The following is a 27,389-nucleotide window of genomic DNA, read 5'->3' on the forward strand; positions in this document are numbered from 1 at the left end:
GACCCAAGGACCCCTTATCTGGCATCTCAAACCCTAAATCTGGTGCTCTGGACCGTCGCTTGTGCAGCTTGCGAGAACAACGATGCTCTTGACGATAGTAAGCGTCTTGGCGTCCGGGGGCAGGATTGAGGGGCTGTGATCCAACCTGCCTGAATGAAAGGACGGCCGGCCTTGCTCGAGCGACACAGGGCAAGTAAAGAGGAATTGTCGGAAAGAATGGTCCAGACTTCCCCAACGCCAAGATGCCACTTCCCGGGGTAAATGTAGCCCAGATGTAGTCAGCTTTCCTCGCGTTCTTGTCATTCGCTTTCCCCTCCATCCCTCATCACCCCCTTCCCTCTCCCTTCTCTACCCTCTTAGATGATTTCCTTTCCCAGAGCTAGGCGGTGAACGTCGGTGACAGAGGCGCGGTCTGAACTGGCGTTGCTATCTTGGGAGTAGACGCTGAGGTTTGTCGTCGACGAAGTCTCTTCGCGGCGGAGCGGTGTCAGGTCTGATTCTGACTCTCGTCGCAGAGCCATCGTCCGTGTCTCTTTTGCTGCTGCTTGGCTCGGGATGGACGCGTACTTTGGCGCCGTGGTCTGTGGGACGGTCGTCTTCCAGTGCTCGCCGTTACCGTTCCAGCAGGCGGAGCATGGACATTGGGGAGTTCGGTTGATGGCTGGCGGCGGGGTGCAGTGGCGCTTCCACCAGCTGAGCGGCTTTTGTTCGGAAGGCATTGTGATGTTGGTGTTTGTTGGAGCTTGAGAGATGAAGTAGAAGGAAGGGATCAAGGGACCAGTGAACCAAGTCCAGAGGGTCTATGTGTATGCGTGTGTATGAGGGTATAAGTAGAGATCGACTGGACTTGGTAAAGGTCAAACGGTGACCCCCTTGACAAGAAAGCGTAGAGACTCTGGAACGAAGGCGAGGAAACAGAACTGGAGATGGAGACAGGAAAACCGAGACAAGGGGAGGGAGACTTCTCGGGAAAGGGTGGCCCCAGTGAGATTATATACCCACGATGAATGACCTCCGAGACCATGGCCGGCCGAGCCCAGGTCAAAGACGGTCTTGTGGGACCCCTGGATGTATTACCCATGACCTACCTGCATGTGAAGCTGAGCTGAGTGGACGGCTTGCACACTTGCAAAAGCTCGACGCCCCGGCTGAGGTGTACGAAGAACAATCTCGACTGGGCGCTTGCCTAAGAAGCTAGCACCGGGCTGGCTGCCGCCGCCGGCGCACCTCCAAAGTGCGATGCCATGTGCGTCTCGCTTCCTTGGAACCGCTGTCAATAAGACTGCAGTCGTTGCTCGGTCTCGTGTCCAAGGCCCACTCGAGTCCAGGAAGACTAGCAAAATCTCGAAGAAGACGGCGTTGTGAAAACTTGAGAGGAAAGGAGAGAAAAATGGTCTAGGTACAAGTTAGTCGCGAGATTTGTGAGGTTCGAAGGGGGTACGTACTGGTTGGGTTAGTCACATTCGCGGTTTCGCCGATCGCCTCCAACGTCTTCTCACCTCACCTTGAAGTTGGCTCGGGACTGGTTCGGAGAGTCTTCGCAATGTCAGAGCCCGCTTTTCCTTGTTGTTCCTACGGCCAACATACGATGTGGAGCCTATTCCATCATGGAATCAACAGTTTTTTTCCTCATCTTTCTATTACCGGGTGTGCGATAAGACCTGAGCGGTGCCCTACTTGAAACTGTTTCGCTGGCTTCGTCGTTGCGAGGTTGCGGTTGTGGCTGCGACGTCGTCAACGGTTTCGCGACTGCGACTGCGACCGCGAGCTGTGTAAGGCACCGATCATCCGGCCGATCAGCAAACGGTAGCTAGCGGACACGTTCAGCCTGGTGTCTCTGCTCGGAAACCGAAAAAAAATGAGAAGAATATTTGGTCTCCAAAAGTTTTGGAGGTGTCTTCGTGAGGGAGAAAACCCGGGAATAAGTGGCGAGAAGAAATGGCGAGTATCTCCATCATCCGCAACACCAAAGTCCAGACCCCGTCAAGGAATCATCCCGAACAAAAACCAAAATTCGCGTCATCGACCCTGGTCAGTGTCAATAGATATGGGCAAGGTTCGGGAAGTGTCCGCCGGGAGGGCCTTTCGCTAGCATGCAAGCTAAGAACATTCAAGAAACGGGAGGGATGCATGGGAACGCTATTCCCGTAGCAAGGGTATTGTAAGGTCAAACGGTCACGACGACTGGGATCTCGAGAGGAATTTAAGAGAGTTAACCGCGGGCCGGGAAACGACATGTCTGTTGAGCCTCACGGTGGATCCCCTTCCCTTCCGCTTGATGGTTGTTGTGGACGCCCCTTCATCCGAGAATCGCAATAGCCGAAGGGGTATCCATTTTGTGCCGACAGATGCTGTGGCTGGAGGGATCTCGGAGATGGGTCCTGGGATTTGCGGAGTGGAATGGCCTGATCACTACGTCCGGCGTCGCATCGGAGTCAATTTGATGATATAGGTTCTTCCGGCCCGACACTTGTGACTGTTGATGTCTTTCTTGATCTGCTCTTCTTTGCCAATTACCATTTTGGTCCGTCTTTCCTTTAAAGAAATCGGATTTTAACCAGTTACTAAACGACTTCAAAGCAACAAGTGTTGCTGAGACAAAGTGAAAGTCATATCAGATCAAAGACAGGGGTCTTCCCAAATTCGCAACTAGGCTTGCTAAGACAGCTCCTTTATCGCTTCTTTCATTCTAGACCTAACATGCAGCAGAATCATCAGGCATGTTCTTACTCCTTGAGGTTCGCGTCTCTTCTAGTCTGAGTACTAAAATTGCATTATGATGTGTGAGTCTTTTACCAGCACCTGCTTACCCAAGGACCTTTGCTGAACTCAGAGCAGCCTAGGGTTATTGAGGCTTCTACCGGATTCAATGGCTGTCATGCCTGGACACGCAAAGAACTGCCGTCTTTGAGAACGGGACGTCTATAGTCTCGCCTCGCCCTTCACTATTAAGCCGTCAAGGCATTAAGCTGGGTTGACTTCCACATCACAGCCCATCGTCAACCCAGCTTAACGACATGAACCCTGACGGTCAACTCTAGTAAAATCCTATGCTGGGAATGACGAAACTCAAACCAGATGGATGTGTGTCAGCGGCCTTCGTATTGCCCGGCACGAAGCAACTGGAGCCATACAAATGCGCGAAACACTACTTGGAATACTTCAACAACACTACCACAGAACCCCTTCTGCCGGCTACCGGAATTCGAGAACGATGCGTCCGATGAGCAGTACGTTGAGGAATACTACTCCTACCAGCTCTCCTGCTATGTCCAGCCCTCCGCAATAACGCCTACGGATGACGACGACAAGAGCACGGCAGCCACCGCTTCCCACCAAGAAGGAAAACCCTCATCGCGTCTTTGGCTGCGCAGGATATTGCAATTTGCCGGCAGCCTGCTATCAAATGCCAAGGAGATCATTCGAGCTGCGGGATCGACTACCGCGAGGAGGCTGGATCAAGCTCGAGCGGATATCAGCACATGGTGGTTGGCTAGCCGAAGACTGCGACTGTGGTTGGGACGATTGAGGAAAGCCTTGCCCATGATCATACTGTGCAGAGTCGTGGCTCAGTGGGTATTGGCGCAAGACCGGCCCGTCTACGTCCTGGTCCACGTATGCCAGTCATGGTCAGTCGTAGTCAGTGTTGTACCAGAGCCGATAGCTGGTGTCGAAAATGGCAACATCTAAGGCTCTCCGCCCGACTTCCAGCGCGGCACCTGAGTATTGCGTCCACCAACTAAGCGGTCACGCAACAGATATAGTGGATGGATTAAACGTGGTGAAAGGCTGACTCTGGCGCACTGGCAAAGTCATACCGAGATGAGTTCTGTAAGTCACAACCTTTGGCAACTTCAACAATGGTCGCTGACTTTGTAGCAGGTTCCAAAACTGCGATCAAGCGAGTTTCACCGTCATAGGTACGACCTCTCGGTTCCGAAATACATATGATGTCGTCAAGATAGCATCTATACTGAATCAGACAAGACGATTGGATGGGTAGGGTTCATCTCGGTTGCCATTATGCCGCAATATGGTTATACGCAATGGCGCTCAAGAAAGGGGTAGGTTGGAGCTGAGCCGAGGGAGTCAAGACTTGTTCTGGTGTATCTGTAAGTTTTTCAACAATATTAGTACAAATGAACGTGCTGCTTCTGGAGTCGCCTGGCAGCGTGCAGAAAGCTGGGTCCTAGCAATGTCTGAAAGTCGAGGTGAAGAAATGACGCCACATGATGAGCCTGCAGATGCAGCTTCCTGCAGCAGTGCAGACACGTGGTTGGCGTTGTGTCTTGACAGGCGCACGGGTTCGGAGCTCGGGCCACTTTCGGCCGCTTTACCGGATGGTCTCCGAGTTCGACCCTGACTTCTCGACGGAGCTATCCCGTGCCTCGGCCAGCGATGGAATACCTAGTGATATGGAGTTATTGTGAAGTCCTAAGAGAGAAATGAAGATATGAGCTAATCTATCTGTGATTATCAGGTTCTACTTTGTACTTCCCTAAACTTAGATGTGTAGGGTCACAGAAATATGGCGACGGTTTTGGCGGAGGAAGCAAGCTCCGTTGGCAGCTAAAAGCGGCGGTGGAACCCTGTAGCTCGGCTGAAGCTTTGTTCCGAGCGAAAACCAACCAGAGGACCGGGAATTCCCGCGGCCCAGAAACCTCTGGTTTTCCCGTTTGAGATTGCTGGAGATAGCGCTTTCCTGCAAAACCAATTGCATCACAGCACACTCGAAGGACTCCTCGTCAGTCCTCTTCCTTTTTCCTTCCTACGACTTCGCGCCTTTCATCCCACCCGTCGGGACCTTCTTGTCAGTCATTTAATTGACAGGCGCGCTTGACGTTTTTTCCCTCTTCCTCCGATCTTCGAAAACCACCCCCCGTCCTTCGCGACACGAACACATAAACCCCCTTCACAATCATGTTCAAGCTCGGACGCAGCCGGTTGGCTTCTGCCATCCAAACTTCCTCAAAGGTCGCCGCTCCCAGATACCCGGGCCTTGCCCAGCAACAAAGGAGAAACCTCAGCATTCACGAGTACCTCTCCGCCGACCTTCTGCGCCAGGTAAACACACCCACCAGAGAATCTGCGATACATGGGGCCCCACTCCTTTTCGGGGGGGCCAGTTTTTCAGGAGCTTCTCAGCCAGCTCAGCGCGATAAAGAACCAAAACAATAGCTAACGTGAGGGTCGCTTTTTCGTTTTTAGTATGGAGTCGGTGTCCCCAAGGGATCCAACGCGAAGACCGCCGCCGAGGCCAAGGCCATCGCAAAGGAGATTGGTGGTGAGGATATGGTCATCAAGGCCCAGGTCCTCGCCGGTGGACGTGGAAAGGGTACCTTCGACAACGGCCTCAAGGGCGGTGTTCGCGTCATCTACTCCCCCACTGAGGCCGAGATGTTCGCCGAGCAGATGATTGGCCACAAGCTCATCACCAAGCAGACCGGCGCCGGCGGCAAGCTCTGCAGCTCCGTCTACATTTGCGAGCGCAAGTTCGCCCGCCGCGAGTTCTACCTCGCCATCCTGATGGACCGCGCCTCCCAGGCCCCCGTCATCGTCTCCTCCTCCCAGGGCGGTATGGACATCGAGACCGTCGCCAAGGAGAACCCCGACGCCATCATCACCACCAACATTGACATCAACAAGGGTGTCACCGACGAGATCGCCCGCGACATCGCCGTTAAGCTCGGCTTCAGCGAGCAGTGCATCGAGGACGCCAAGGACACCATCCAGAAGCTCTACAAGATCTTCCTCGAGAAGGACGCCACCCAGATCGAGATCAACCCCCTCTCCGAGACCTCTGACCACAAGGTCCTCTGCATGGACGCTAAGTTCGGCTTCGACGACAACGCCGACTACCGTCAGAAGGAGGTCTTCGCTCTCCGCGACACCACCCAGGAGGACGCCGACGAGGTCCGCGCCGCCGAGTCCGGCCTCAACTTCATCAAGCTCGACGGTGACATTGGCTGCCTCGTCAACGGTGCCGGTCTGGCCATGGCCACGATGGACATCATCAAGCTCAACAAGGGTACCCCCGCCAACTTCCTCGACGTCGGTGGTGGTGCCACCCCCGCCGCCATCAAGGAGGCCTTTGAGCTCATCACGAGCGACCCCAAGGTCTCTGCCATCTTTGTCAACATCTTCGGTGGTATCGTTCGCTGCGATCTCATCGCCAAGGGTCTCATCAACGCCTCCAAGGAGCTCAACCTCAAGATCCCCATCATTGCCCGTCTCCAGGGTACCAACGTCGAGGCCGCCCACGAGATCATCAACAACTCTGGCATGAAGATCTTCTCCATCGACGACCTCCAGACCGCCGCCGAGAAGGCTGTGCAACTGTCCAAGGTTGTCAAGATGGGTAAGTCATAGAATTCCCCATACACTCGTTCTTAAAGCTCAGATGCTAACTGTAATCCTCTAGCCCGTGACATTGATGTCGGCGTCGAGTTCTCCTTGGGTATCTAAAGCTCTAGCGTTGTGTTTAGACTGGCCTCGCCCTGTACATTAATTAACATAGCCCTAGGTTGAAGGAGCTAGCACTGGGAGCCGAAATATCAAACTTGTGTTTAAATGCCACTTGCAAGTTTCCCACAACGCACGTCGCTCCGTTACCTGTCTTCTTGTGAATGTGAAGCATCCCGCGCTTCGTCTAGTTTTCCATATCCCACCCGTCCTTCTCACCTGCATACAATGAACATGTTCATATGGTTACATATGCACAATTTGCTAAGCAGAAAAAAAGCCCCCACTCCACGTCTGCAGGCGAAGCGTGTCATGTAACCACATCATCCACATCAACGGTTCCCACTTCTCAAGTCCCCAACTCGCTTCTCTCTCTTTGCCTCTCGCTTATGTATCCCCTTGCTGCATTTTCTCCTTCCTTGCCAGAGTCTCCATGAGACGATGGAGACGCCCTCTTTCCCAACAGCCAGATGACTAAGCCCTTCATCCCGCCTAACCCAGGATCGATAGCTCAGTGGTAGAGCGAGAGATTGCAGCTCCTCAGCAGCAACCTATCTCTAGGCCCCGCGTTCGAATCGCGGTCGGTCCTTGGAATCATCGTCATTCGGCGAACAGTTTCTTTTGCTTTTTGCTTTGGGTTGTGTTTTGCTGGAGGCTTAGTAGTTGAGTGAAATTTGATATGCATGAGTGAGTGCGGGCTATGTGCATAGGAACGATGTAATGGTTTGATCCCTTGATTCTATACTCAAAGCCGGTGTCTTCATGATGTGGCACTTACAGAGTTGCGAAATATGAACCTGCCGAAAGGGTTCTTTCATTATTTGTTGATTGCACACTTCCCACGTCTTGAAACTTGAAGTAGTAAGTAATACGGTGAAAAATGAGTTAATCTGCTGAAGGGAGGACCGACATCTGATTCACACCAGCTGTGACAATGGCTCAACCCTTTCCTGGTATCAGACTCCAACGCCAAACATCCATATATCCTCATACAATCCCGCTAAAGCCACGGAAAGATCACTAAACATGGCATCGAAGAAGTCCCTCTTCCTAAGACTTAACCATAGACCCCAAAAACAACCCAAGAGCCGTCAACGCCAACGCAAGCGGCGTCGTCGCATTCTGTATATCCCCCGAAATAACTCCAAACAAGTACAAAAAGCAAAACGCAAAAAAAGGCGAGAGGCATAGCAGGATATACACCGACGTCATCAGCGCAGACCGCCGTTCTCTGATATACAGGCCCCAAAAGTCCTCTTTGCGATTGCTCCGCTCGTCGAGGTAGTGGTACCGTTGCGGTATGCATCCGACGGTATCGTCGCTCAGCGCCTCCACTATATCATAGAACGGCAGGCCGAGCGATTTCCAAATGACGGCCTCGCTCTTGGCTGTGTAGTGGAAGACGTGGCTGAACTCTTCGGGAGAGATCGGGGGTTCGCGAAGGGCGGGACGCGGGTTGTAGTAGTAGTCCTTTTGGGATGTATTTGGAACTTCGAGGCCGCGGTGGGCGAAGCCGTTGCGGCAGAACTTTTCGAACTGGCGAGAATTCAATATGAGTCTTCAGGCTCGCGTGCTATTATGCTAGCCATCCCACGAGGCCGTGATGGGGAAGAATCTAGTGTCTTTGCCTCGCTTTAGGACGAACGAAAGGATATCACTTACACGCACAAACTCGCAATGAGAGAATTTGTAAGGCGAAAACCACCTCCTCCAGAAGCCTTTCAGCTCGCGATACGCTTTTCGCAATTCTTGTCCAAAATCCACGGTGTCTAAGTAGAGCGAGGGTAGTTGCCTAAGCCGATGCCGACCCGTAGTCGCGAGCAAAAAGATGTACCTCGGCCGGGGATATTCACGCTTCTGACCAGTCTGATTCTCCTGAACAGGCGAGGACGCTGGGTCGGGCAACTTTGGTGATTCGCTGACGCTGGAGGTCTTGATAGATCTTGTCCCCAGCGATGACGCCTCATCGATTTTCGAAGACGTCGGCAGAGCGTCTAGTGCTGGGACGCTTGCTAAGGCTGTATGGTTTCCGCTTGCGAGAGGATACCTTTGCAGCAACATTGTGATGCTACCCGCAAATGAAGCTGGAACGGTTTCCCATCTTGACATGCCGCACCTCTGAGTGTGTAATATCAGCAACGTAAGTCTCTGTGAGTGACCGACACATCGAACTTACACAGCGCCATCCAAGTCGCATCTCAGTCGAGCTCAAAGCATGCTTGGGCGGCGACATAGGCCACCAATCCCAAATTTCCTTTGTCAAAGTTTCCACCCATATTTGGAATAAATCGAGCCTCTTGGGGGTGGTTGTGGTGTCCAGCACAACGCTTTGAGGACACGACTCTTCCAGCTCTGTTAGGATGGCTTGCATCTTGTCCTTCATGCCAACCCAATACTGGTCATCCAATGTGTCTTTGCCTTCGAGGACCTTCGCAACGAGCTTCTGGGCCTGAGTACGGAAGGTGGGGTTGACAAAGTCGGTGAGTCTTCTCTTCATGTTTTCGAATGCCCCGCTGGTGAGAACAAAAGCCCGGATAGACTCAAAGTTCAACTCATTCGTTTGTTCCTCCTTCTCTTTCTCCTCGGAGATATATCCATCTTCTTCATGATCTAGGTTGTCGTCTTCCTGCTCGACCTGCACGACTTCATTTGGGTGAGGATCCTCAGATAAAGTGCCTGAAATAGATTCCGGCGCTTTAGTTCTCGGCTGATCGAAGGCGATGGGCTCGAGGGTCTTCACAACGATTCTCGATGTGACCCCTGATGCGATTGCCACCCGATATACACGGAAAAATACGGCTGATAGAGCTTCGTCTTTGGACGCGGCTTCTATCGCCAACTCTAGCCCCAATGATCGTAAAACCCGGGTAAAATTCCTCCGAAGCCTATCGGATCCTATTTCAGGCTTTCTCACAGCCGAACCAAGCAGTGTACATAACGTGTCATTCTCCGAAAAAAATGTGATGGCGTTGCTCAGGCCCAATGTGACAGGTTTTGAAGTTGGCCCCTCAATCAACGTGGTTGCTGACGAGTCAAAGGATACAACAGAGCTAGTTTCCCATGCTGAGTAGTCATCATCGTCGAAGTTTCTCCGATCGGGATCGGCATCGTCAATGGCCAACATGGCGGGAAACATCCTTCCACAGTGGCTAAAAGCACCTGGACTGGTTGCAAAATAGGCCCAGAGGTTGGGTGAGTCGACAAGATCTGGGAAATTATTCCACCTCGAGGTCTTCCGAACCCAATCTTCTCTCCAGGCAAACAGCGTGGGGTCTGGGACGGTCTTCGCAATATGTTCTTGCAAACGTAAGAATGCTCTTACGTTGCCCTCGCCATAGATTGGAATCATCTCGACGCCGAATAATCCCGCCAGAGAGTATGCAATGTCCTCGAGTCGATATGCATTTCGGCTTGTGGCCCAGAACATCTTCCTGGCCACAGATACCTTCGCGAGATCACCACCTTGGAGAACGAAAGTGTCAACACCAGTAATATCGAACAGATGCTCCCGGAGCTGCGATCGTGTGCCGATTAGTTCCCATCCATGGGAATAGAATAGAAGGCCCGGTGGAGCGACAAGTTCCGGCAGTGTCCAGGATCGCGTGAACCATCGACTACGTTTGAATGTATGTCGAAATTTGCCCTCCAGGTTGTTGTCCAGAAAAGGGTCAGCTACAGAAGTATACTCAGCCAGCATAGCACTCTCTGATCTAACGTCAGACAGGTAGGCAATGCATACTGCCGCTGATTTGAAGATGCGAAAGCTGAACTCGACTGCTTCGTTCCGCTCAGCTTCGCTATCCTTGTCTACGCAGCAGGTATCGATCCAGATATGCCCGAGTCCTTGTCTTTCAGCCGCAGCACATGCCAATTGTATCTTTAGGAAGCCACCTCTCCGAGCCGCTCTGGACAAGTCTCCCATATCTTGGAATAGAACCTCGTCATGCTCCCAAAGATGAGATAGCACTGCGTAAGGTGGAGCATTTTCGAGATGAAAGACCTCGAGTTTTGTTGTCTTTGTCGATAGAAGTCTCATGGTTTAATTTGGCGACTCGTGTATTTGTCTAAAATTACAAGCTGGGACGTTTCTTGATGATAATGTCTTCGATTTGCGCATGCGATGAGGTTTTGCATCTGTGAAGGAGGCTGACAGCAGCCTATCGCAGATCCAATGAGTAGTATGGGGTTCATGCAACCGCTAGGGGTGAATGATTGGCTCCGTCACAATGCGCATATTCGACCACTTGAGTTTGACAATCGCTGCGCTGGAGATGTATGTTGATGTGATGTTCATTATTAGATTCTTGAGGCCATGTGCCGGCCGTTATGATGTAAGAGCTGAGATGGTATCCGAGCTGCTGGTCGAAAAGAAGTACAGTCGCTATTGTCCAGCACTCACATGATGGTATCAGACAGCTTCCGCTGCAGCCTCTCCCCGACATTCTCCTTGGCTTCCTCCTCTTTCCTCCTCTGTATCGCCTCCTTACGGTTCTGATGGTACGACGGGTCTCGGGTAACGCCCTCGCGGCGCCATTTGCTGGGCGGCTTCAGGCCCAGCTCCGCGTACCGCGACCACACATTAACGCCGCGCCGGAACCACCTCTCCTGCCTGTCCTCTTCTTCCTCGGGCGTCGCCTGCCACTTGCTCCTCAGAATACGGCGGATCGCCTCGGGCGACATTTGAAACTTGTCGGCGAGCGTCTTCAGATCGTACTCCTCAGGGAACTGGGCGTGCAGCGCCTTGATGCCAGCAATTGCATCCGGGGACAGGCGCTTGCGCGGATTCCAGCCGTCCGGGAACTTCTTCTTTAGGGCCTCTTTTTGGAGCTGCCAGTTTTCTCGCTTCGGTTTCGCCGGTTCTTCGTCGGGTTGTTCTTCCAGTGGCCCTCTTGATGTAGCCTGCTTTCCTCCTTTTTCAAATGGTATAAAGTCACGCTTTTTGTTGCGGACGGCCGAAGTCGCAAACGTGGAGGCTTGGCTGATCTGTAAGGTACGGGTGTTCTTGAGGTGTTGCGGGAGTCTCGTTGCGACGAAGGGTTCAGAGATGTGCAATTGCGAAATACCCTGGACGAAAAGCCGCAGGGGGCTCAGGCGACAAGAGCAGAGCATCGCGTGATCGTGCGATTTCTGATTCGGGACGAGATGGGAGGAAGTCGTACTTTGAAGCAAGGCCGGATATGAGGTAGGTTGAGGTGAGGTTAGACAAGGAGGCGTTTGCTGGCCCGGGAAGGAGAAAAAAAAAAGTCGAGCTCGAGTCTAATTAATCTGGTTCCGCGACTGGACGGGACGGGACGCGCAGACAGGAGAAGGGAACCCGCCGCAGGGGCGCCCGGCGGAAAAGCGCCGCTGCGCCGGGTAACTGTAGGGGCTATTGTGAAAGTGCTTGCAGCGGGGCGGCGGTGGGAAGTCAGCACTCGAAAGCGGTGCCCCGCCAGCGCCTACCTTATCAGAATGAACATCGACTTCATCCCATTCTATCACCGGAGTGAATATACACAGAATGCCTATATACTCCCTTTCAATCCCATTCCTGTCACCAGCAAGCAGGCGTCCGTCTAGGTCGATGGATCAGGTCAATCTTGCTGGTTGGTGGAGTGGTTTAAGGTCAACAATCAATTTCACGCCAACCAGCCTACTCGACGACAGGCTTAGCGAGTACCCGAGTTCGAATCCCAGCATGAGCACCAAGAGATGTAGCCTACCGAGGTGAACTCTTTTTTGTTGTTCTAGCCCCTTAGTTCTTAGGTCATGTCATATATACCTTTATTGATCCCGGTGGACTGCTTTTACATTATTTGGACTAACACCAACATGGGTTTGAAGTGATCAAAGAGAAGCACGTCCATCACATCATCAGCTACAACCCATGGCCTTACTTGCAGAACTCTTTCAAGTCTAATAAAGCAGAGGTCCTAAAGGCTATTTCGTCCAACCGAGCTCGTGATAATTATCAGTCCAAACCGAATACCGCCCCTGCCTCACAACTGGAGAGAAGGCCCAATCACGTGCAGACATCATGGCACATCCATGTCCTTGGCAGTCTTTGAGGCCGTGGGGCCAACCTTCCCGAAGCACATACCTGCATCTTCGTCCAATCTCAGTAGCAGTTACCCTCATCTTTCCAGCCGGCTTACGGGTCGACCAGTGTGGTCCGGTGATTCGCCCAGTCAGGTGTCAAACCCTCCTCATCCGAGAAGGGCCACCACTTCGGTTGTCTCCAACTTTCAAGTTAAAGTTGCTTTTCTCTCTGGTCCTGCATTCATTGCCTTGTATTCGTTTTCTTGTAGTTATTCGTTTCATATGATTTCTGGAGCTTAAATCGGATGAAGACTTTGGGTACAACATCTAGTTCCCGATGAGACAAGTCTTTTGAGGTCTATGAAGTCATTCCGCCCTTAGCTTGAGCCTTGCCCCCCCGATTCGCCAAGGCGAATTGAACACTGAGACTTCCAGGCCTTTTTCAAATTTTCTCTCCTCAACTTTAGACTTAGTGCTTGGCTAGAGTCTCATACATTCATTTCATCTGACTCTCCTTTTACATCGTCTACTGTCAAAGCTTTGCAACTCCAGTAAAAGCAATGGCAGGTGTCCTTTGGTACCGGGGTGAAGAGTGGCGAGAAGTCTGGGACTACTGGTTTAAGTGGACCGATGAGCACCTCACATCTGATGACCTTCGCCCAATGATATATACTTACGATGAGCTCAGCGCCGAAGCATTGGACCGACTGGATGAGATATCACCTCCCGTGGGACCCTCAACCAACCCGAGTGAGAAAGGGGACACTCCTCAGAATGCGAAACCACATCGAGACCTGTATGCTCTCTTGAAAGACAATGCAGACACAGACGAGGTTCTGGAAAAACTATGGACTGAAATCAACACCATCCCGCCGTGGGTTGACTGGGCCCAAATAGAACGCGGACAGCAAGTCTTCCTCCGATACGCAGCCCCAACCATATTCGCCGTAAGTCCAATCCACACTCATATCGCGATGTATGTCCTCGTCATAAACCTCTTAGCCCTCACTAACACCAAACCTACAGCTCACATTCCAATCCCTCGTAGGCGGCATGGGCGGCCGCCGCGTCGTAGAAACCCTTTCTAGAACAGGCGGCTTCGGCGTCAACGTCACCCGCCGCCGCCTCCTCGAGACCTTTCAGCACATCATCCAAGTCACCCGTGACCTCCCCTCCATTCAGCCCGGCGGCCAAGGCCACGCCTCCTCCGTCCGGGTCCGCCTGCTCCACGCCGCCGTCCGCCGCCGCATCCTCCTCCTCGCCAAGCAGAGACCCTCCTACTACGACGTGGCAGCCTACGGCGTCCCCGTGAACGACCTCGACTCCATTGGCACAATCACGACCTTCTCCTCCACCCTCCTCTGGATCGGCCTGCCCCGCCAAGGCATCTTCCTCAAGGACAGCGAGAAACAGGACTACCTCGCCCTCTGGCGCTACGTGGCCTACATCATGGGCACGCCCACCGACGCTTTTTCGAGCCTGAACAAGGCCAGGGCGATGATGGAGTCCTTGCTTGCCTCCGAGATCCAACCCTCCGACACCTCGCGCGCCCTCGCCAACAACGTCCTCACGGGCCTTGCCGAGCAGCCGCCCTGGCACGTCTCGAGGGAGTTCCTCGCCGCCGAGACGTACTGGCTCAACGGCCCCAAGCTCGCGCGCGCGTTGGCGGTGGAGAAGCCGCCGTTTTATTACTCGCTGCTTATACTCGGCCAGTGTCTCTTCTTCATGTTCATGTGTTACTCCCGCCGTCTGTTTCCCCGTTGGGACGAGTCGAGGAATGAGGTTAGTTACAATCTACCTTTGGATATACTCTTTTTATAATTTGTTCATATGTCGGCAACAACTTGACAAAAGAGAACGCGACCCCCTTAATTACAACATGAACTTACAGTGCCCTCTAACACCCCTCCCAGAACCTCAAAAAAGCCCTCTTCAATATAACAATCAACAAACCCGAGCTCGGCGCCCTAGGCAAAGAAACAAACTTCGAATTCAAGTACATCCCGACCCTAGACGTTCCGTCCACCGAGGCAGCGGCCCGGACCCAGCAGCACCCGGACCCGTCGACTCACGAGCCCGGCTCCACCCCCGCAGATGCAAAGACGGGAGCACGAGCAGGAGCAAGCACACGCCGCGTGCGCAGCAACGAACGCCGGAGCCTCATCACATTAGGCGTGGTTGCCACCGTGGGCGGTTTGCTCGCCTGGCTCGGCATCCGCGGGGCGTCGGCCCTGTTTGGGAGGGTTCTCTGAGCATTATACCTGCCGATGAACGTGAGTCCTTGCAGGGACAAAGGTGCCCATCATACGTCAGAAACAATCGTCAGACGGCCTGGTCCCGATCGGCTGTGAGGGGCCGGATTTCTTCTGCCCTTGGTTGATGGGGTTCAAAAGCCACACTGTAGATCACTGTATCTGAAGATCAAACCGTTTGGCCTGGCGCGCATCATTCCAGTCCACGAATCTGACTCCACAGCATGAACGTCTCTGCCGCAGGTTTCGGGTCGCAGAAGTAGTAGTAGAGCTACATATTACAATACTGAGACAGATATAGGGGTCCACGTCACTTTTCTTTGTTGGTAATCAAGTTTGTTTGTTTCGCTGTCTTTCAATACTGAAAGCGAAAGGTGAATCTAGTGTACAGGAAAAGACCTTGTGTGCTTCTTAGCAACACAGGAGAAACTTTTTTTGCGCAACAAATTGGCTCGTTGGCCAGCAGGAACGACAGTGTGACAGTGCCGATCCCATTCGAATAGTATTCCTCCCCAATCCAAAAGTGTACCGCTCCAATGTGCAAGCTGTGGTCTTTCCGTTAAACGCCATCGCAAGCCCATTCGATGCTAGATGCGTGCCCAAAGTTCCTGAACCGCCACAATCCCAATATCGTACCATCCAACGCCTGACCAAGATCGCTCTTTCAAAAATCAAATTGGGTTGAAATCAAAGAATTATGCGTGGTGCATTAGCTCCACGGGTGGGCGAGAAGTATGCGCCATGATGGGCTTCGGCTCGATAGGACTGAACTCCATTGGCTCGTCGGTCATGTCCTCGAGGCAGATGGCAGGCAAATCGGGGCTGGTGCCGTTGACGTCAGGCTGGTAGAGCAGGGTTGAGCTCCTGCTGCGCGTTTGTCTTGAACCGTCGACGGGGCTGATGGGGGTCTCGACGCCCGTCGGGCGGTGGTGGAGCTTGGCCAGCGCATCGGCGAGGTCCTCTGCGTGCACCATCTTGTTGGGGGCGTCTTCCAGCTTCATCTCCCAGCCGTGGGGGGGCGAGGGAGGGGGAGAGATGAAGAAGAGCTTTCCGGCGTCGGGTAGGGCGAGATGGCGGTCGGTGACCTCGACGGGAGTGGGCTGGCCAAAGTAGACGCGGACGCGCTCGCCCATGACGGCTTCACCGTCCCAGACACGGCGGACGGCGATGGCGTCGTCCTCTGAGAAGAAGGAGACGACGATACGGCGGAAGGACTTGAGTGGTGCCCATGAGTGGACTGGCGCCGTCTTGAGGATGAGGTCGCGGATGGTCTGGAGGTTGTCGGGGCGGAAGATGGAGGTGTCGTTGAGGTTTGTGAAGAGGAGGGTATTTGTGGGTGGCGTCGGCTGGACCAGAGGCGGCAGAGACGAAAGATCGAGGGAGAGCGACTTGTTGGAGCCGGTCGAGCGTCTCGAGAAGATGGGGCGGGTATCCAACTGAGGTGATTCCATTTTGGATGGTTGTGTATGTGTATGTGTATGTGGTTGAGGTGTGGGTTTTGCGGTGTGTAACGAGGAGGTCGTTTTCCAGCTCTTTACTGTGTATTCTACGCAGATTGTGTAGTGATCTTATTCATCTGCAGAAGAGAGGCTTGCAGTAGTGCGGTTTGTTTGTGTAGTGTTTTGGTTGTTGCTGGAGTTGGAGCGAAGAATGATCGTGGTGGTTGGCGGGAGGCGGTCTTGGTTATATGTTTGAGCGTGCCAGTGAGAGAGTGGCTTGGCCAAGCGCTACTGAGGGACTACTGGGGTCGGGCGGAGTGTGGGATGGTTGGATGGTGGATGGCTGAGTTGTTAGGTACTTAGCTTAGGTACTGCGTAGAGGGGAGGGGTGCCGTTGCCTCTGGACGTTGAGTGGGGCGCTGGAAGTGTCTGTGTGGATGAAACGGGAAGGCCACACGGACTCACGGGCCCGTTTGAAGTTTCGCCGCCTTTTTGGAGAGTGCCGTCACAGTGGTGGAGACGGCAGGCGGGCAGACGGGGAGTCTCCTACGGTCCCCTTCCTTATCCGTTCCCACGGACAACATAGTCGCGTCCTATGTTGCTAGTCACGCAGTCAATTTACAGCCCAGTCGCTGCGAGTGCAGGCAGCTTACTCCAGGCTTCATGGTGGGAAAAAGGTTCACAGCAAAGCAGGGCGCGTGGGTTTGCCAAGGTGCATTGGCGCGAGAAGGAGCACGTCGGGATCGGACGACGCATGGAGAACAGCGGCAAGGCACCAGCTTGTACAATCCTAGTGTACACAGGCTGAGAGAGATGCTATGAGATACGCAAGTTACTTTGATCGTTCGGCTCATCATTTCAACAACTCACCGGGCTGCTTATCTTGCCTCTGAGCAGAGAGACTGATAGAGGCGTGAAAGGCAAGCACTGGGCATCCAGCAGCACAGGACCAGGACTAACACGGCTGACATGAATTGGGGCTGTGCACGAGCAAGAGGCAATACGGATAAAGAGAAATGATACGGCAAAAGTTTTTCCTCCCACTCCAGAAGGCTTGGCATTCTTCAAGTCAGAAGTGTCCACGGGATGCTTTCCGCGACATTGCTTTGCAATATCTGCCATGCCCATACCTCAAGCTCATCCTCAACAGGACCTTGCCCTTGCTTCGCGCCGTGCTGCGGTTTGCACCTGGTGGCTCATGGGAAATGATCCACGAAAGACCTGGACCTCCATCGTCCCTCGCTGGCGTGGAGATAGATGGAACCGCTTGACACGGCAGACTATTGACGAATCGAACAGGTCTTGGTTCGTCGGCCCCGCTGGAAATCGAATTGTCGAGAATGCCATTCGCCACCCCAGCCATTCTTTACGCGCAGTTTCCGTGTTCTGGTCCCTTGGTGTCTTCCTTAACGGATGAGCTAAGACTCTTGGACGGGCTAGATTCGAGTACGTACCGTTACGGTAGCGGCTCCAGTTATCTCCGCCTCAATCGGTAATTTCCTTAGTGACGACTTTACGGTGTGCCATGAGGGCGGTGCTTGCCTTCCATTGAACCCAAACTGGCTGGCACGGCTGTTCCCTCAGGGCAGGCACTCCTGTGACAGGGCAGTCTCTGAACGCAGTCTCGTTGTCGTTGTCGGCTCCAGCAGCAAACCTCTTCGCCTCCCGCAGGCCTCCCCCTGCAACAATTCTACGACGGGAGCCTCTTCCACGGCTGTTCCCCCACACGCCCACGCACTATCCGAAGGACCTGAACTGAGCCCAGGTGGACGTAGTGAAGAATGACGGCACACTCTGAAGCGAGACTTGGGCTCCAAAGCGCTGAGAATCAGTGCCCCGACCCGCTACTTGACCGCAGTTACGGCAGCCGTCGACAGCACTACGGTCGGTAGCGGCGCATCGCCATCTTCGCACCCTTCCCACCGTATCCGTCCACCATGTCCTGTGACCTCACACTCGGGTCTCTCTTATTTTCCCTTCCCGTACGTCCCTGGACACGCGAGAAACAGGCACAGCAGACAGCCACCAAGGGCTTGGGTCTCCTGTCGCTTCTGAGGTCTTGGGATGCCTCCGGTGCGTCCATTCCGAGTGGCATGCAGCCACCCGTTTCTAGAGACACCTGCATCGCGGATCTTCGAGATGCCCAGTCTGGACTCGGGCACACTCCGAATGTCAACGTTACCCTACAGATGCAGATACCAGACCTGTTGACTGTCACCATATTCATTAGTGATTCGACAACCGACACCTCGACAGCTCATCTCCCCGCTCTTGCGCTATCGCGGTTAAGCTAAAAAGACTCCAGGGATACCGAGTCAAACCCCCACAGCGTTCAGTCCCTAGCCAAGGGTCCATGGAGTGATGGGGGCTGTGCAGCAAATGTTGTGTTCACAAGACAAGCTCAGTCTTAATCACTCACTGTATCTACAACACTTCGAGTTTACGGTTCGATAATAGGCTTGGGGGCGGCGCCTCCTTGGACCACTTGCGATGCTATCAAACCAAGGTTCGCGCTTCTATCCGAAATTTCTTCTGACCATGTTGTCGGCAGGTTGCAGTGTAATCTGAATGACCGAAGCTTGTGTTCCTGGCCTTGGCTGAGCAACGCCTCCAACCCCCGGCATCATATCATCTGGGGCTGGGGCTTGGCTTTGGAGGGGAGTTCACCCATGATGCGAGCCCGCCGCCCCTCTCAACGAACCGCAGCGATGGCGGCGCCAACTCAGCAGAAAACCTGCCTTGATCTAGGAGTTCATGCTATGACATACCGGCCGGATGAATAGGGGCAAGGCATTCCGTCACCCCGTGCGAGATTGATCGCGGGATGGGGTCCCGAAAAGCCTCAGTCACGGCTCGCCTTCGAAGCTTGAACTTCGCTATGCCGGCTCAGCCCGCGCCGGCACACGAGTCGGCCTACGAATTTTGTCTTCGCTCAGCCAGCTCTGCGCCAAATTGCACCGAGCCTCAGCCCCTTCCCTACGCCGCTGGTCAGAGACATTTACCAGTGCACACGCTCGTCTGATCCTTAGCAGAGGGACAATCAGCCACAATGGATATCGAGGTTCTATCCGCAGAGCCCAGAGGACAGCAGACGAACAAGATGGAATTTGCCTTCAGCATTCAACACGGCCCGGCCGCTGATCGTTGCAACGGCAGCAGCACCCATTCTGTGACGCTGTTCGCCAATGTTTCAACCCGATCGCCCCGACACGCCGCAGAAACGCTCCCCTCTCTCTGATTGACACGGAAGCTTACGGTCCTGCTGTACGGTCAGCAAATACCCTTCTGGCGATCTGGAAACGAGGCTGTGCAAAATACCAAGACTTTCCACCTGCCAGATTGATGTTTCGTGCTGCAATCGGCTTCCCCAGACACCGTTCTAGGCCAAGACATGCATGCTCTTTTTCTGCATTCCGCTGCACCTCCGACACTCTGTCTTTTCACTGGCGCCATTCCAGATAATACCGGCTGCCGATTGCCTAGTTGGGCAAGTTGCACCTATAGCAAAGAGTCTTCGTTTCTCAACCCGCTTGCACGACAGTCAAGGATCGACCAAGTCGTCTCCTACGGTCCCGAGAGAGCACTTTTGCAACTGCTGACCTGCAGGGCCTTAAGTTCATGGTTCCGACCGTTACCTTAGGTACCTTTTGTTGCGATCCTGCGGCATCAGGACGTCTATAGAGTAGTGTACTCATAAGCTTGATATGCCTTGCACCTTATCTCCCGGAAGAACGGGGGCTTCCTTACACCAAAGACATTGTCTGCTCAGAGAGATTACCGCTTGATAAACTTTGCTGCCGAGTCGGACCTGAAGCGATGGCAAACTCATCTCATCCGTTTGGACAACATTACAAGGAACTCGCTTGCGAGAGGGGGAAATCAGCATTGAGGAAATTTTTTGCAACAATCACAGCTTGGTCTGATGCAACGAACGACGAGAGCTCGACAAGGGTACGTGGGCTGTGTAGTTTAACTGTCTAACAATCGAGCAAAACCTCTCTCCACTCCACCACCATTGGTACTGTAGGCCGGCTCAAGTCTCATGTTTTTTGTGACAATGCGAGCGCGAGGATTGGCTAGAAATCTTGTGTGAAGGAAAGAAGAAGGAAGCCTTGAAACTGGCTTTTTGCACGACCGTCCCAAGTTTCTTGGTGATGGGACGACGGGTCGATGGTCTACTCCATCTTCCCGAAGACTAATGCGCTCGTGCTGCTGCGCGCGAGCTTTATGTGTGAAGGTTTTGCGCATGATACAATCGATCTGCAACCCCGGCGTCACTGCTTCAGAATTTTATTTTCTTGCTTCATTCCCGAACCGGCGGAGTTGAGCTCCCGCAATCAGAGCAGGCATGTTTACAATCGTCTGGGGAGCAGCAGCAGCAGCAGCAGCAGCAGCAAAATCTTCTCTTCCTTTGTTCCGAGATGCTCGGACGCTTGACAGAGCGGTCCATGATCCACTGCTGACTTTCAACGGTTCTCTACTGCTGCTATTTCTTCTTCTTCCCGTTGGTCTGATGTTTCGTATGCATACATCACACGGTTGCTTCAGAATCATAGCTTCCGAGGAACACAGCACATCACATCTGCAAGACGACGGGATCAAAGGAAATCCCGAGGTCCCGTAACTTTTCACCCTGAAGTTCTAGTATTTTTATTCATGGCTCTGCTCAGCCTTCACAAACGCCAAGCTTGAGCTCAGTCCGTCCTTTTTTTGGGGTGGTTCTTGATAGTACAATGTAGTTGATATGATACACGACCGTGACGGCCTCTTCTTCTACACAGGCACATGGCCAGGGCGCAAGCTAAAAGCTTAGCAGCACCCGTCTCACGACAATCCCTCAGGCAGAGACGTATAACTTACGCCGGGGTTCTAGTACACTGGAATGATGCCATGCAATCATGATGGCATGCCGAATGGGGACTTACTCACCGCCATCGGATCGGGAAGCCCTCGTCCCATCTTCAAGATGAGGGAATAACAAGTTGTTGGCAGCACAGCCCCCTTTTACCCCTCAAACTATGCCAACCGTTGAACAACTGCTTGCACAGTGTTTGTTTGCCTTTTTTTTCTTCTGTCTTCCCCTACCGGATCTCGACGCCTAGCTTTTCGACCAATTTCCGGGTCACCTCGCTGTGCAGCTCATTGGTCTCCTCGTTCGTCAGGGTCCGCTCGAGACTTCGGTAGTTGATGCGGTAGCACATGCTACGTCGCCCCGTCTTGGGGTGCGTGAACTCGTCCACCAGCCGGACGTCCTCGGCCCGCTCGCCGGCGATGTCGCGCACCAGCTCCATGAAATCATTTTCGTGGAAATCCTGCGTGTTGGCTTTCGTGTTGCCGCCTGCTGCCGAGGAGGTGCTCCCGAGCCAAAAGGAGACGTCCTTGGGGCAGGCCGGATGCTTTGAAAAGGGCACGAAGCGCTTCATGCTATCGAGCTGGTCCGAGACGCCCCGGAACTGGCTCAGGAACCGCTCGTCCTTGGACCAGAAGAGGCGGATGTCGGGGATCTGGAAGAGGAGCATGGCGATGCGCTCGAGGCCGATGCCAAAGGCCCAGCCGACCTGCTGCGGCACGCCGGCGTTGATGGCGATGTCCTGCTTTACCACGCCGCAGCCCAGCACCTCTAGCCAGTCGCCTGCATAGTAGACCTCGAGCTCCCACGAGGGGCTCGTGAAGGGGAAGTACGCCTCGACCCAGCGGACACGCAAGGGTTCGTCCTTGTAATCCGGGTCCGCCTTCGCCGCGGCGGCTTTCGCTCTCGTGAAGATCTCGACCACCATGTTCTCGAGCGAGCGCTTCAGGTGGGCGCCGATGGCCTCGGCCTCGGCGGGGGAGTGGTGACCTTCCTGTAGGGGGTTCCGCTCCGCATCGTAGGCCGGGTGCGGGTCCTCGACTTTCACGTTGTGCCTCGGCAGCCTATCGAGGTCCTCCCAGACGGCGGCGGCGATGTCGCCGTTAGGCACCTTTGTCCTGTCCCACATGCGGGCGCCTTCCATCTGGTGGAAGACGGGGTAATGGCTCCTGTCGATGGCGTCGCGGCGGTAGACGTCTGCGCTGATGAGGTAGCCCTCGCTCAGGTTCTTTTGAAAAGTCTGCGCCTGGTGGGCGCTCGTGTGCGTGCGGAGGAGGGTGTCCTTGTTGAAGTAGTAGGTGTCTGATTTCGCGCGGCCGGGGTGGTCCAGGGGGAACCCGAGCGAATCAAAGTTCTGGTGCGTCGTGACGACGGGGTCAAAGGTGTTGTGGTACTTGTATGTTGGCGCCGGGAACTGCGACTCGATGATTTGCCGCGTGATGTAGACGGGGTGATCTTTTTGGAGGTGAAGCTTGCGCGAGGCGGCGTCGAGGACGTTTGTCGGGACGTTGAACCAGGTGTCTGTCGGTATCGTTTGGCCGTTGACATCGACGGTCTTTTTCTGGTCTAGGGTTCTTGAAATCGTCGAGGGTTCTGTGATATTTGTTTGTTTAGGTTAAAGGGATCACCAAGGACCAATTGATTGTGATCTAACCTGAGGAGTAACTGCGCCGGCTACCGCTCATCGACAATGAAGCGATGGCCTGCCATTGTCGGGGAGCTCTCGCGGCGCAGGTGGCGCCACGGAAGCAACTTTGCAATTGCCTACCGGCTAATCTTGGGACGAGCATTTTGAAGTTGTGAACGCCCTTGTCCGTTTGCAAAGGCCCTTTTCCTATGTGCTCATCACAGGCGTAGAGCTTCGATGTAGCGTTGCGACAAGAGCTGCCGTTAGGAAAAGGGAGCTTTCGCAGCAGTTGGTCGAAAAAGTGTCGATCTCCAGAAGTCTGACAAAAGCTACGGGATGCACGGGCCAAGCCAATTGGCATTGCGACCCGGGGCGGGCACACGGCGCCAGACCCTGCCGACTCCCCCCGGAGCAAGGGTCCGGAGACGCCCTCCATTAGCGCATGGCACCCTGGCTTCGCTGCAGGCCCAATGACGCACCAAAAAAATCGAAGCAACAGGTTCTGTTGTTGACTGTTGGTGGTGGTGGTTCCCTCTGAAAGGGGACTTGATCAATCAGCAAATCTCCTTTTTTTTCTTTCGTTCCCTTGAGCCGACTCGAAGCGCGTCCCTCGTTCAGCCGAATCGGTGTTAATTAAGGTAAATAAAAAAAAGATAACGACAAAAAAAAGTTCGCGATAAACCGAGCCGGTCTCCAATTCCTCGGCTTCTTCCATTCCTCCCACCACCTGCATACCCCAAAGCAGCGACAAAAAAAAAAAAAGAAGGCCTCCTGCACGACCACACCACCCTCTCCCCCGAAGTCGGCTTTATAACAAAAAAAAGACGTCACTCGACCGCAACGACCGAAAAGTGACGTCCCAGCAACACACGCTACTCAGCTGATAGTTGCCGACACGAGAGAGAGGGGAACCAGGCAATCTTGGACATAACTCACGTTAAATCCGACAAAGGTCGTCCGTTTGTGCTTCTTTACTTACGGATCCTTTGCCATTTTCGCGACGCAGTGTTCAATTGCGCCGCAACGGGATGAGCTTATCATAGGGAACTGCGCAACACCCTGCAACGATGCAGTCCGCCGCCGCCGCCAACATGGTCGCCAGTAAATCGGCCGACGAGCCGTCCGGGCCGCCGTCGTCGTCGCAGCCCTCGCCGTTGAAGTTGGGCCAGGTCGAGGGGGCTCAGGAGAAGCAGCAGTCGAAAGCGCAACCGACGGCTACGGCGACGACGCCGGCGCCTCAAAAGCAGAAGAAGACGGCGGAACCATCGCTGAGGTATCCTTTTTGGTTCGGAGGCAGCGCCAGTAGTATGGCCGCCTGCGTGACCCATCCCCTGGATTTGGGTAAGTTCTACCAACCTTGATCTCGAGATAATGGCGCGCGAGAGAGCCTGCGATATTACAAACGTCGGAGTGAGCCAAGAGCTGACAATGTCTCACAGTGAAGGTAATGCGCTCCCACTTCTACAACACACCAGCGAATGAAAGCCTCGATTCATGGTAGCAAACTCAAGCTCTCTTAAGAGCCGTAGCAAATAACGACACAACTACGTCGCTCCCAAAGCAAGAACTTACTTACTTACACAATGCCATCCTCCTCTAGGTCCGCCTCCAGGTCCGCCGCCCCGACGCGCCAAAAAACATGGTCGGCACCTTCACCCACATCATCCGCAACCACGGCGTGACAGGCCTCTACAACGGCCTCTCGGCCTCCCTCCTCCGCCAGATGACCTACTCCACCGTCCGCTTCGGCGCCTACGAGGAGATGAAGATCCGCGCCACCCGCGCAAACGACGGCAAACCCCCCTCCTTCCCCGTCCTCGTCGCCATGGCCTCGGCCGCGGGCTTCGTCGGCGGCATCTCGGGAAACGCCGCCGACGTCCTCAACGTCCGCATGCAGCAGGACGCCGCCCTCCCCGCCGCCGAGCGCCGTAACTACAGCCACGCCCTCGAGGGCATGCTCCGCATGGCGCGAGAGGAAGGCATCATGAGCTGGTTCAGGGGCGTCCTCCCCAACAGCATGCGCGCTGCGGCCATGACGGCCTCGCAGCTCGCGTCGTACGATACCTTCAAGGGTATCCTCATCCGCCACACGCCCATGGGGGATAACCTGACGACGCACTTTACGGCCTCGTTCCTCGCTGGTGTGATGGCCGCCACGGTGACGAGCCCCATTGATGTCATCAAGACGCGGGTCATGTCGGCGAGCACCCAGGAGGGGCTGGCGCATACCCTGGCCAAGATTTACAAAGCTGAGGGCCTTGGGTGGATGTTCAAGGGCTGGGTGCCCAGTTTCCTCCGCCTCGGACCGTACGTTCTTGTCCCTCTCCCCGCTTGCTTGCGTGATGGACGTCTTGTATACACTTTACTAACCCCCGCCTAGACAAACAATCTGTACATTTGTCTTCCTAGAGATGCACCGCAAGGTCTATAGAAAGGTTGCTGATATCGGCAACGGTGAAGATGCGTCCATCAAGGGGTAATAGACACACAAAAAAGGCTTGTGTTGTGTTATAGAATGAGCGTTAAAATACCTAGATAGACTGGCGCTGCATCATCATCACTAGTACCATCTTGGCATGTTTGGAGGCGTCGGAAAAAGAGGCAACTCTGCTGCATTTGACAGGAGTAATGGAGGGTATACACAGGAAAGAAAGATATGGTTGATTTTCTTTGCAGCAATTTCATGTCCGCTTTGTGTGAGGTTTGTGTGAGTTGTATTACAGATGTCCGGTAGAAGAGCTGCCTTCTCGGCCGAAATCGAACCCCGCCCACCTCTCTTTGCCCGAGTGTTTGACAGGCTGTTATCTTATTTTACGATTGCTCTACCGCCGTCATCCCCTGTCACGGGTGTCTATAAGCCAAGCCAGTCTGAGTTCAGGTCTAGCCGTCAGAACGCTGAGAAGCCTACCCCCTCTTGCCGCTGCGGAGTGCATCTTGTTGTGCGTATTGATTCCGTTTCGCGCGTCGTCAGGCAAACTCCACCTCCACCGAGCTGAATCAATGTAGCCAGCTGATGGCCAAGCTAGCTTCTTTGCAAAAATTCGCAAACTCCATTACCACCCCCATGTCTCAAAGTGGTTTCCATACATGAACGCCTTTTTATGATTTTGTGTCCGTTGTTCTCTCTCAGTTCCATCCAGACTGTCCGGAGGCGCCGTAAGGTGTCGTTGTGGTGTAGGGTGTCGTTGCGTTGCCTCCCCACGCGGTCTGGTTGCCGCCATTGAAAGGAGTGGTATAGCCTTGATCTTGCCAGGGGTTGCCGCCGTCCATATCCAAGTTGGGACTGCGAGGTCCATCAAAGTCGCCCATGCCATCGTCGTCTGCCTCGCCTGTGAGGATGTGGAGCGTGAGGGCCAACTTCTCCTGCAAGATCTTGATTCCTTCCTGGATAATCTGATCCGGCTCCAGACTGCCCACGCCTTCGACCTCAAAGTAAAACTTGCCGGGAACTGCGTCGTAGTCGAAAGCTTCGCCCTCTTGTGGGGGGTCCTCCATCTTGGCATATTTGCTCTCGGGCCTTTGCTACCATTAGCGACTCTCATCTTTCAAGGAACATGTCAATCCAGTCACTCACCATTCGGCCTTCGCATCTTCTTCGAACCACATGTCCAGATGGTGTAGCTTGTTGTGAGGGTCGTATTCAAACCCAACAGCAGACGTTGGCATCCATTTTGCATGCTCCTTTGCAATACCCTTCTTCGCGATGCATGATACCTTAAGCTCCTGCCCTTTGCGCAGCTTCGCAATCAAAGAGCCTTGTCCTTCAGGGTCGAGGATTACAGGGTTTCCTACGGTGCCGTTCTGTCTGAAGCTGTCGACAATGAGGTCGCTGGCGTAGACTTTCATGGTCTCGTCTGATGAGCATCGCGCATGCAGCGTAAGCTTTACGCTGCAGTTGTCGCAATACTGCTCGCAGTCGCAGTCTCGGGTGTAAAGCAAGCTGTTGACGTCCTTGGACTGGAGGGGAATCAGACCCAGGCGATGGGCAATGAACTCGTCAGCGAGGACAGATGTGTTGGCCTCGATTTCGACCAGGTCGATGGCGATCACAGGGACTTCAGCCTGGATAACGCGACGCAGCGAGTTGGCGAAGGAAAGGTCGCAGTTCGATAGATCAAAGTTGACGTGGATGTTATCAGCCTAACGATGCGCCGGGCTGTCAGTTTGAAATGCCACTAGCTAAGTGGATTTTGGGAAGTAATACCCCTGAGATCTTGATCGATGGTCCTCCGGACTCGCCATCCAACAGCATCGGCTCGTAATCCATCGCGCCGCCGTTCCCCTTTCAGTTGTAGCTCGGCCAAAGGTTCTGAGATGCAATCCTGATGATAGTGCGGCAAACGTGTTCAATTTCGTATGTACGTGAAGCAAGAGCGCCTTGGCAATCGTAATTATCGTGGGTCGCAGGTGGACTGAATGGTGGCAGATGGCAATTGTGTCACGGTGGAGGGGAGGCTGAATGGATATTTTTGCGACCAGAGCCAGAGTGAACCCTGCCGCCTCAGGTGCCACTGAATTACCAATTGGAAGGTGCGGCGACTGTGCCTGGCGCCTGCTGAGAGCGCGTTGGCCTTGCCTTGGCGCTAGTGTTATCGATAAAGCTCTGAGCGGTCCCTCGATTCATCCGCCCCCGGATGGAGCTGTCTGGAATCTTATGATTGGGCGCGAACTTTCCCGCATGGCCGGGGGGTCAAGGGACGGCAATTCGTCACTTGGGGCCATTCCGATAAAATTTCATTTTC

The 27,389-nt window shown here is 54.0% G+C and overlaps 12 protein-coding genes across 12 annotated transcripts; 6 read left to right on the forward strand and 6 right to left on the reverse strand.

The window, feature by feature from the left end:
- Positions 1-356: 356 nt before the first annotated feature.
- On the reverse strand, positions 357-719 carry CPAR01_15631 (uncharacterized protein; the record flags this gene model as incomplete). The annotated part of the gene is made up of 1 exon (XM_060499879.1): positions 357-719. One exon carries the CDS (start codon positions 717-719, stop codon positions 357-359), a length of 363 nt encoding a protein of 120 aa, XP_060341455.1.
- A 2,359-nt stretch (positions 720-3,078) lies between these two features.
- On the forward strand, positions 3,079-3,690 carry CPAR01_15632 (uncharacterized protein; the record flags this gene model as incomplete). Its single annotated transcript, XM_060499880.1, has 1 exon — positions 3,079-3,690. The coding sequence occupies one exon, from the start codon at positions 3,079-3,081 to the stop codon at positions 3,688-3,690; it is 612 nt and encodes a 203-aa protein (XP_060341456.1).
- A 1,230-nt stretch (positions 3,691-4,920) lies between these two features.
- CPAR01_15633 (succinate-CoA ligase) lies at positions 4,921-6,465 on the forward strand (the record flags this gene model as incomplete). The annotated part of the gene is made up of 3 exons (XM_060499881.1): positions 4,921-5,064; positions 5,209-6,358; positions 6,422-6,465. 3 exons carry the CDS (start codon positions 4,921-4,923, stop codon positions 6,463-6,465), a joined length of 1,338 nt encoding a protein of 445 aa, XP_060341457.1.
- Positions 6,466-7,512: 1,047 nt separating this feature from the next.
- Positions 7,513-10,498, reverse strand: CPAR01_15634 (uncharacterized protein; the record flags this gene model as incomplete). Its single annotated transcript, XM_060499882.1, has 3 exons — positions 7,513-7,998; positions 8,125-8,580; positions 8,639-10,498. 3 exons carry the CDS (start codon positions 10,496-10,498, stop codon positions 7,513-7,515), a joined length of 2,802 nt encoding a protein of 933 aa, XP_060341458.1.
- Positions 10,499-10,857: 359 nt separating this feature from the next.
- Positions 10,858-11,571, reverse strand: CPAR01_15635 (mitochondrion organization and biogenesis protein; the record flags this gene model as incomplete). Its single annotated transcript, XM_060499883.1, has 1 exon — positions 10,858-11,571. The coding sequence occupies one exon, from the start codon at positions 11,569-11,571 to the stop codon at positions 10,858-10,860; it is 714 nt and encodes a 237-aa protein (XP_060341459.1).
- Positions 11,572-13,040: 1,469 nt separating this feature from the next.
- Positions 13,041-14,732, forward strand: CPAR01_15636 (tat pathway signal sequence; the record flags this gene model as incomplete). The annotated part of the gene is made up of 3 exons (XM_060499884.1): positions 13,041-13,427; positions 13,507-14,262; positions 14,394-14,732. 3 exons carry the CDS (start codon positions 13,041-13,043, stop codon positions 14,730-14,732), a joined length of 1,482 nt encoding a protein of 493 aa, XP_060341460.1.
- Positions 14,733-15,427: 695 nt separating this feature from the next.
- On the reverse strand, positions 15,428-16,183 carry CPAR01_15637 (calcipressin; the record flags this gene model as incomplete). The annotated part of the gene is made up of 1 exon (XM_060499885.1): positions 15,428-16,183. One exon carries the CDS (start codon positions 16,181-16,183, stop codon positions 15,428-15,430), a length of 756 nt encoding a protein of 251 aa, XP_060341461.1.
- A 1,108-nt stretch (positions 16,184-17,291) lies between these two features.
- On the forward strand, positions 17,292-18,465 carry CPAR01_15638 (uncharacterized protein; the record flags this gene model as incomplete). The annotated part of the gene is made up of 4 exons (XM_060499886.1): positions 17,292-17,570; positions 17,612-17,936; positions 18,030-18,115; positions 18,181-18,465. The coding sequence occupies 4 exons, from the start codon at positions 17,292-17,294 to the stop codon at positions 18,463-18,465; spliced, it is 975 nt and encodes a 324-aa protein (XP_060341462.1).
- A 584-nt stretch (positions 18,466-19,049) lies between these two features.
- On the forward strand, positions 19,050-19,409 carry CPAR01_15639 (uncharacterized protein; the record flags this gene model as incomplete). Its single annotated transcript, XM_060499887.1, has 2 exons — positions 19,050-19,158; positions 19,204-19,409. 2 exons carry the CDS (start codon positions 19,050-19,052, stop codon positions 19,407-19,409), a joined length of 315 nt encoding a protein of 104 aa, XP_060341463.1.
- A 1,843-nt stretch (positions 19,410-21,252) lies between these two features.
- On the reverse strand, positions 21,253-22,810 carry CPAR01_15640 (phenylalanyl-tRNA synthetase; the record flags this gene model as incomplete). The annotated part of the gene is made up of 2 exons (XM_060499888.1): positions 21,253-22,613; positions 22,675-22,810. The coding sequence occupies 2 exons, from the start codon at positions 22,808-22,810 to the stop codon at positions 21,253-21,255; spliced, it is 1,497 nt and encodes a 498-aa protein (XP_060341464.1).
- Positions 22,811-23,714: 904 nt separating this feature from the next.
- On the forward strand, positions 23,715-25,127 carry CPAR01_15641 (uncharacterized protein; the record flags this gene model as incomplete). Its single annotated transcript, XM_060499889.1, has 4 exons — positions 23,715-23,920; positions 23,994-24,057; positions 24,248-24,954; positions 25,028-25,127. The coding sequence occupies 4 exons, from the start codon at positions 23,715-23,717 to the stop codon at positions 25,125-25,127; spliced, it is 1,077 nt and encodes a 358-aa protein (XP_060341465.1).
- A 646-nt stretch (positions 25,128-25,773) lies between these two features.
- On the reverse strand, positions 25,774-26,914 carry CPAR01_15642 (RNA polymerase Rpb3/RpoA insert domain-containing protein; the record flags this gene model as incomplete). The annotated part of the gene is made up of 3 exons (XM_060499890.1): positions 25,774-26,164; positions 26,222-26,787; positions 26,852-26,914. The coding sequence occupies 3 exons, from the start codon at positions 26,912-26,914 to the stop codon at positions 25,774-25,776; spliced, it is 1,020 nt and encodes a 339-aa protein (XP_060341466.1).
- Between the last annotated feature and the right edge of the window lie 475 nt (positions 26,915-27,389).

Source organism: Colletotrichum paranaense (assembly GCF_030867605.1).
Source record: "Colletotrichum paranaense strain IMI 384185 chromosome Unknown Scaffold_20.1, whole genome shotgun sequence".
Lineage (NCBI taxonomy): Eukaryota > Fungi > Ascomycota > Sordariomycetes > Glomerellales > Glomerellaceae > Colletotrichum > Colletotrichum paranaense.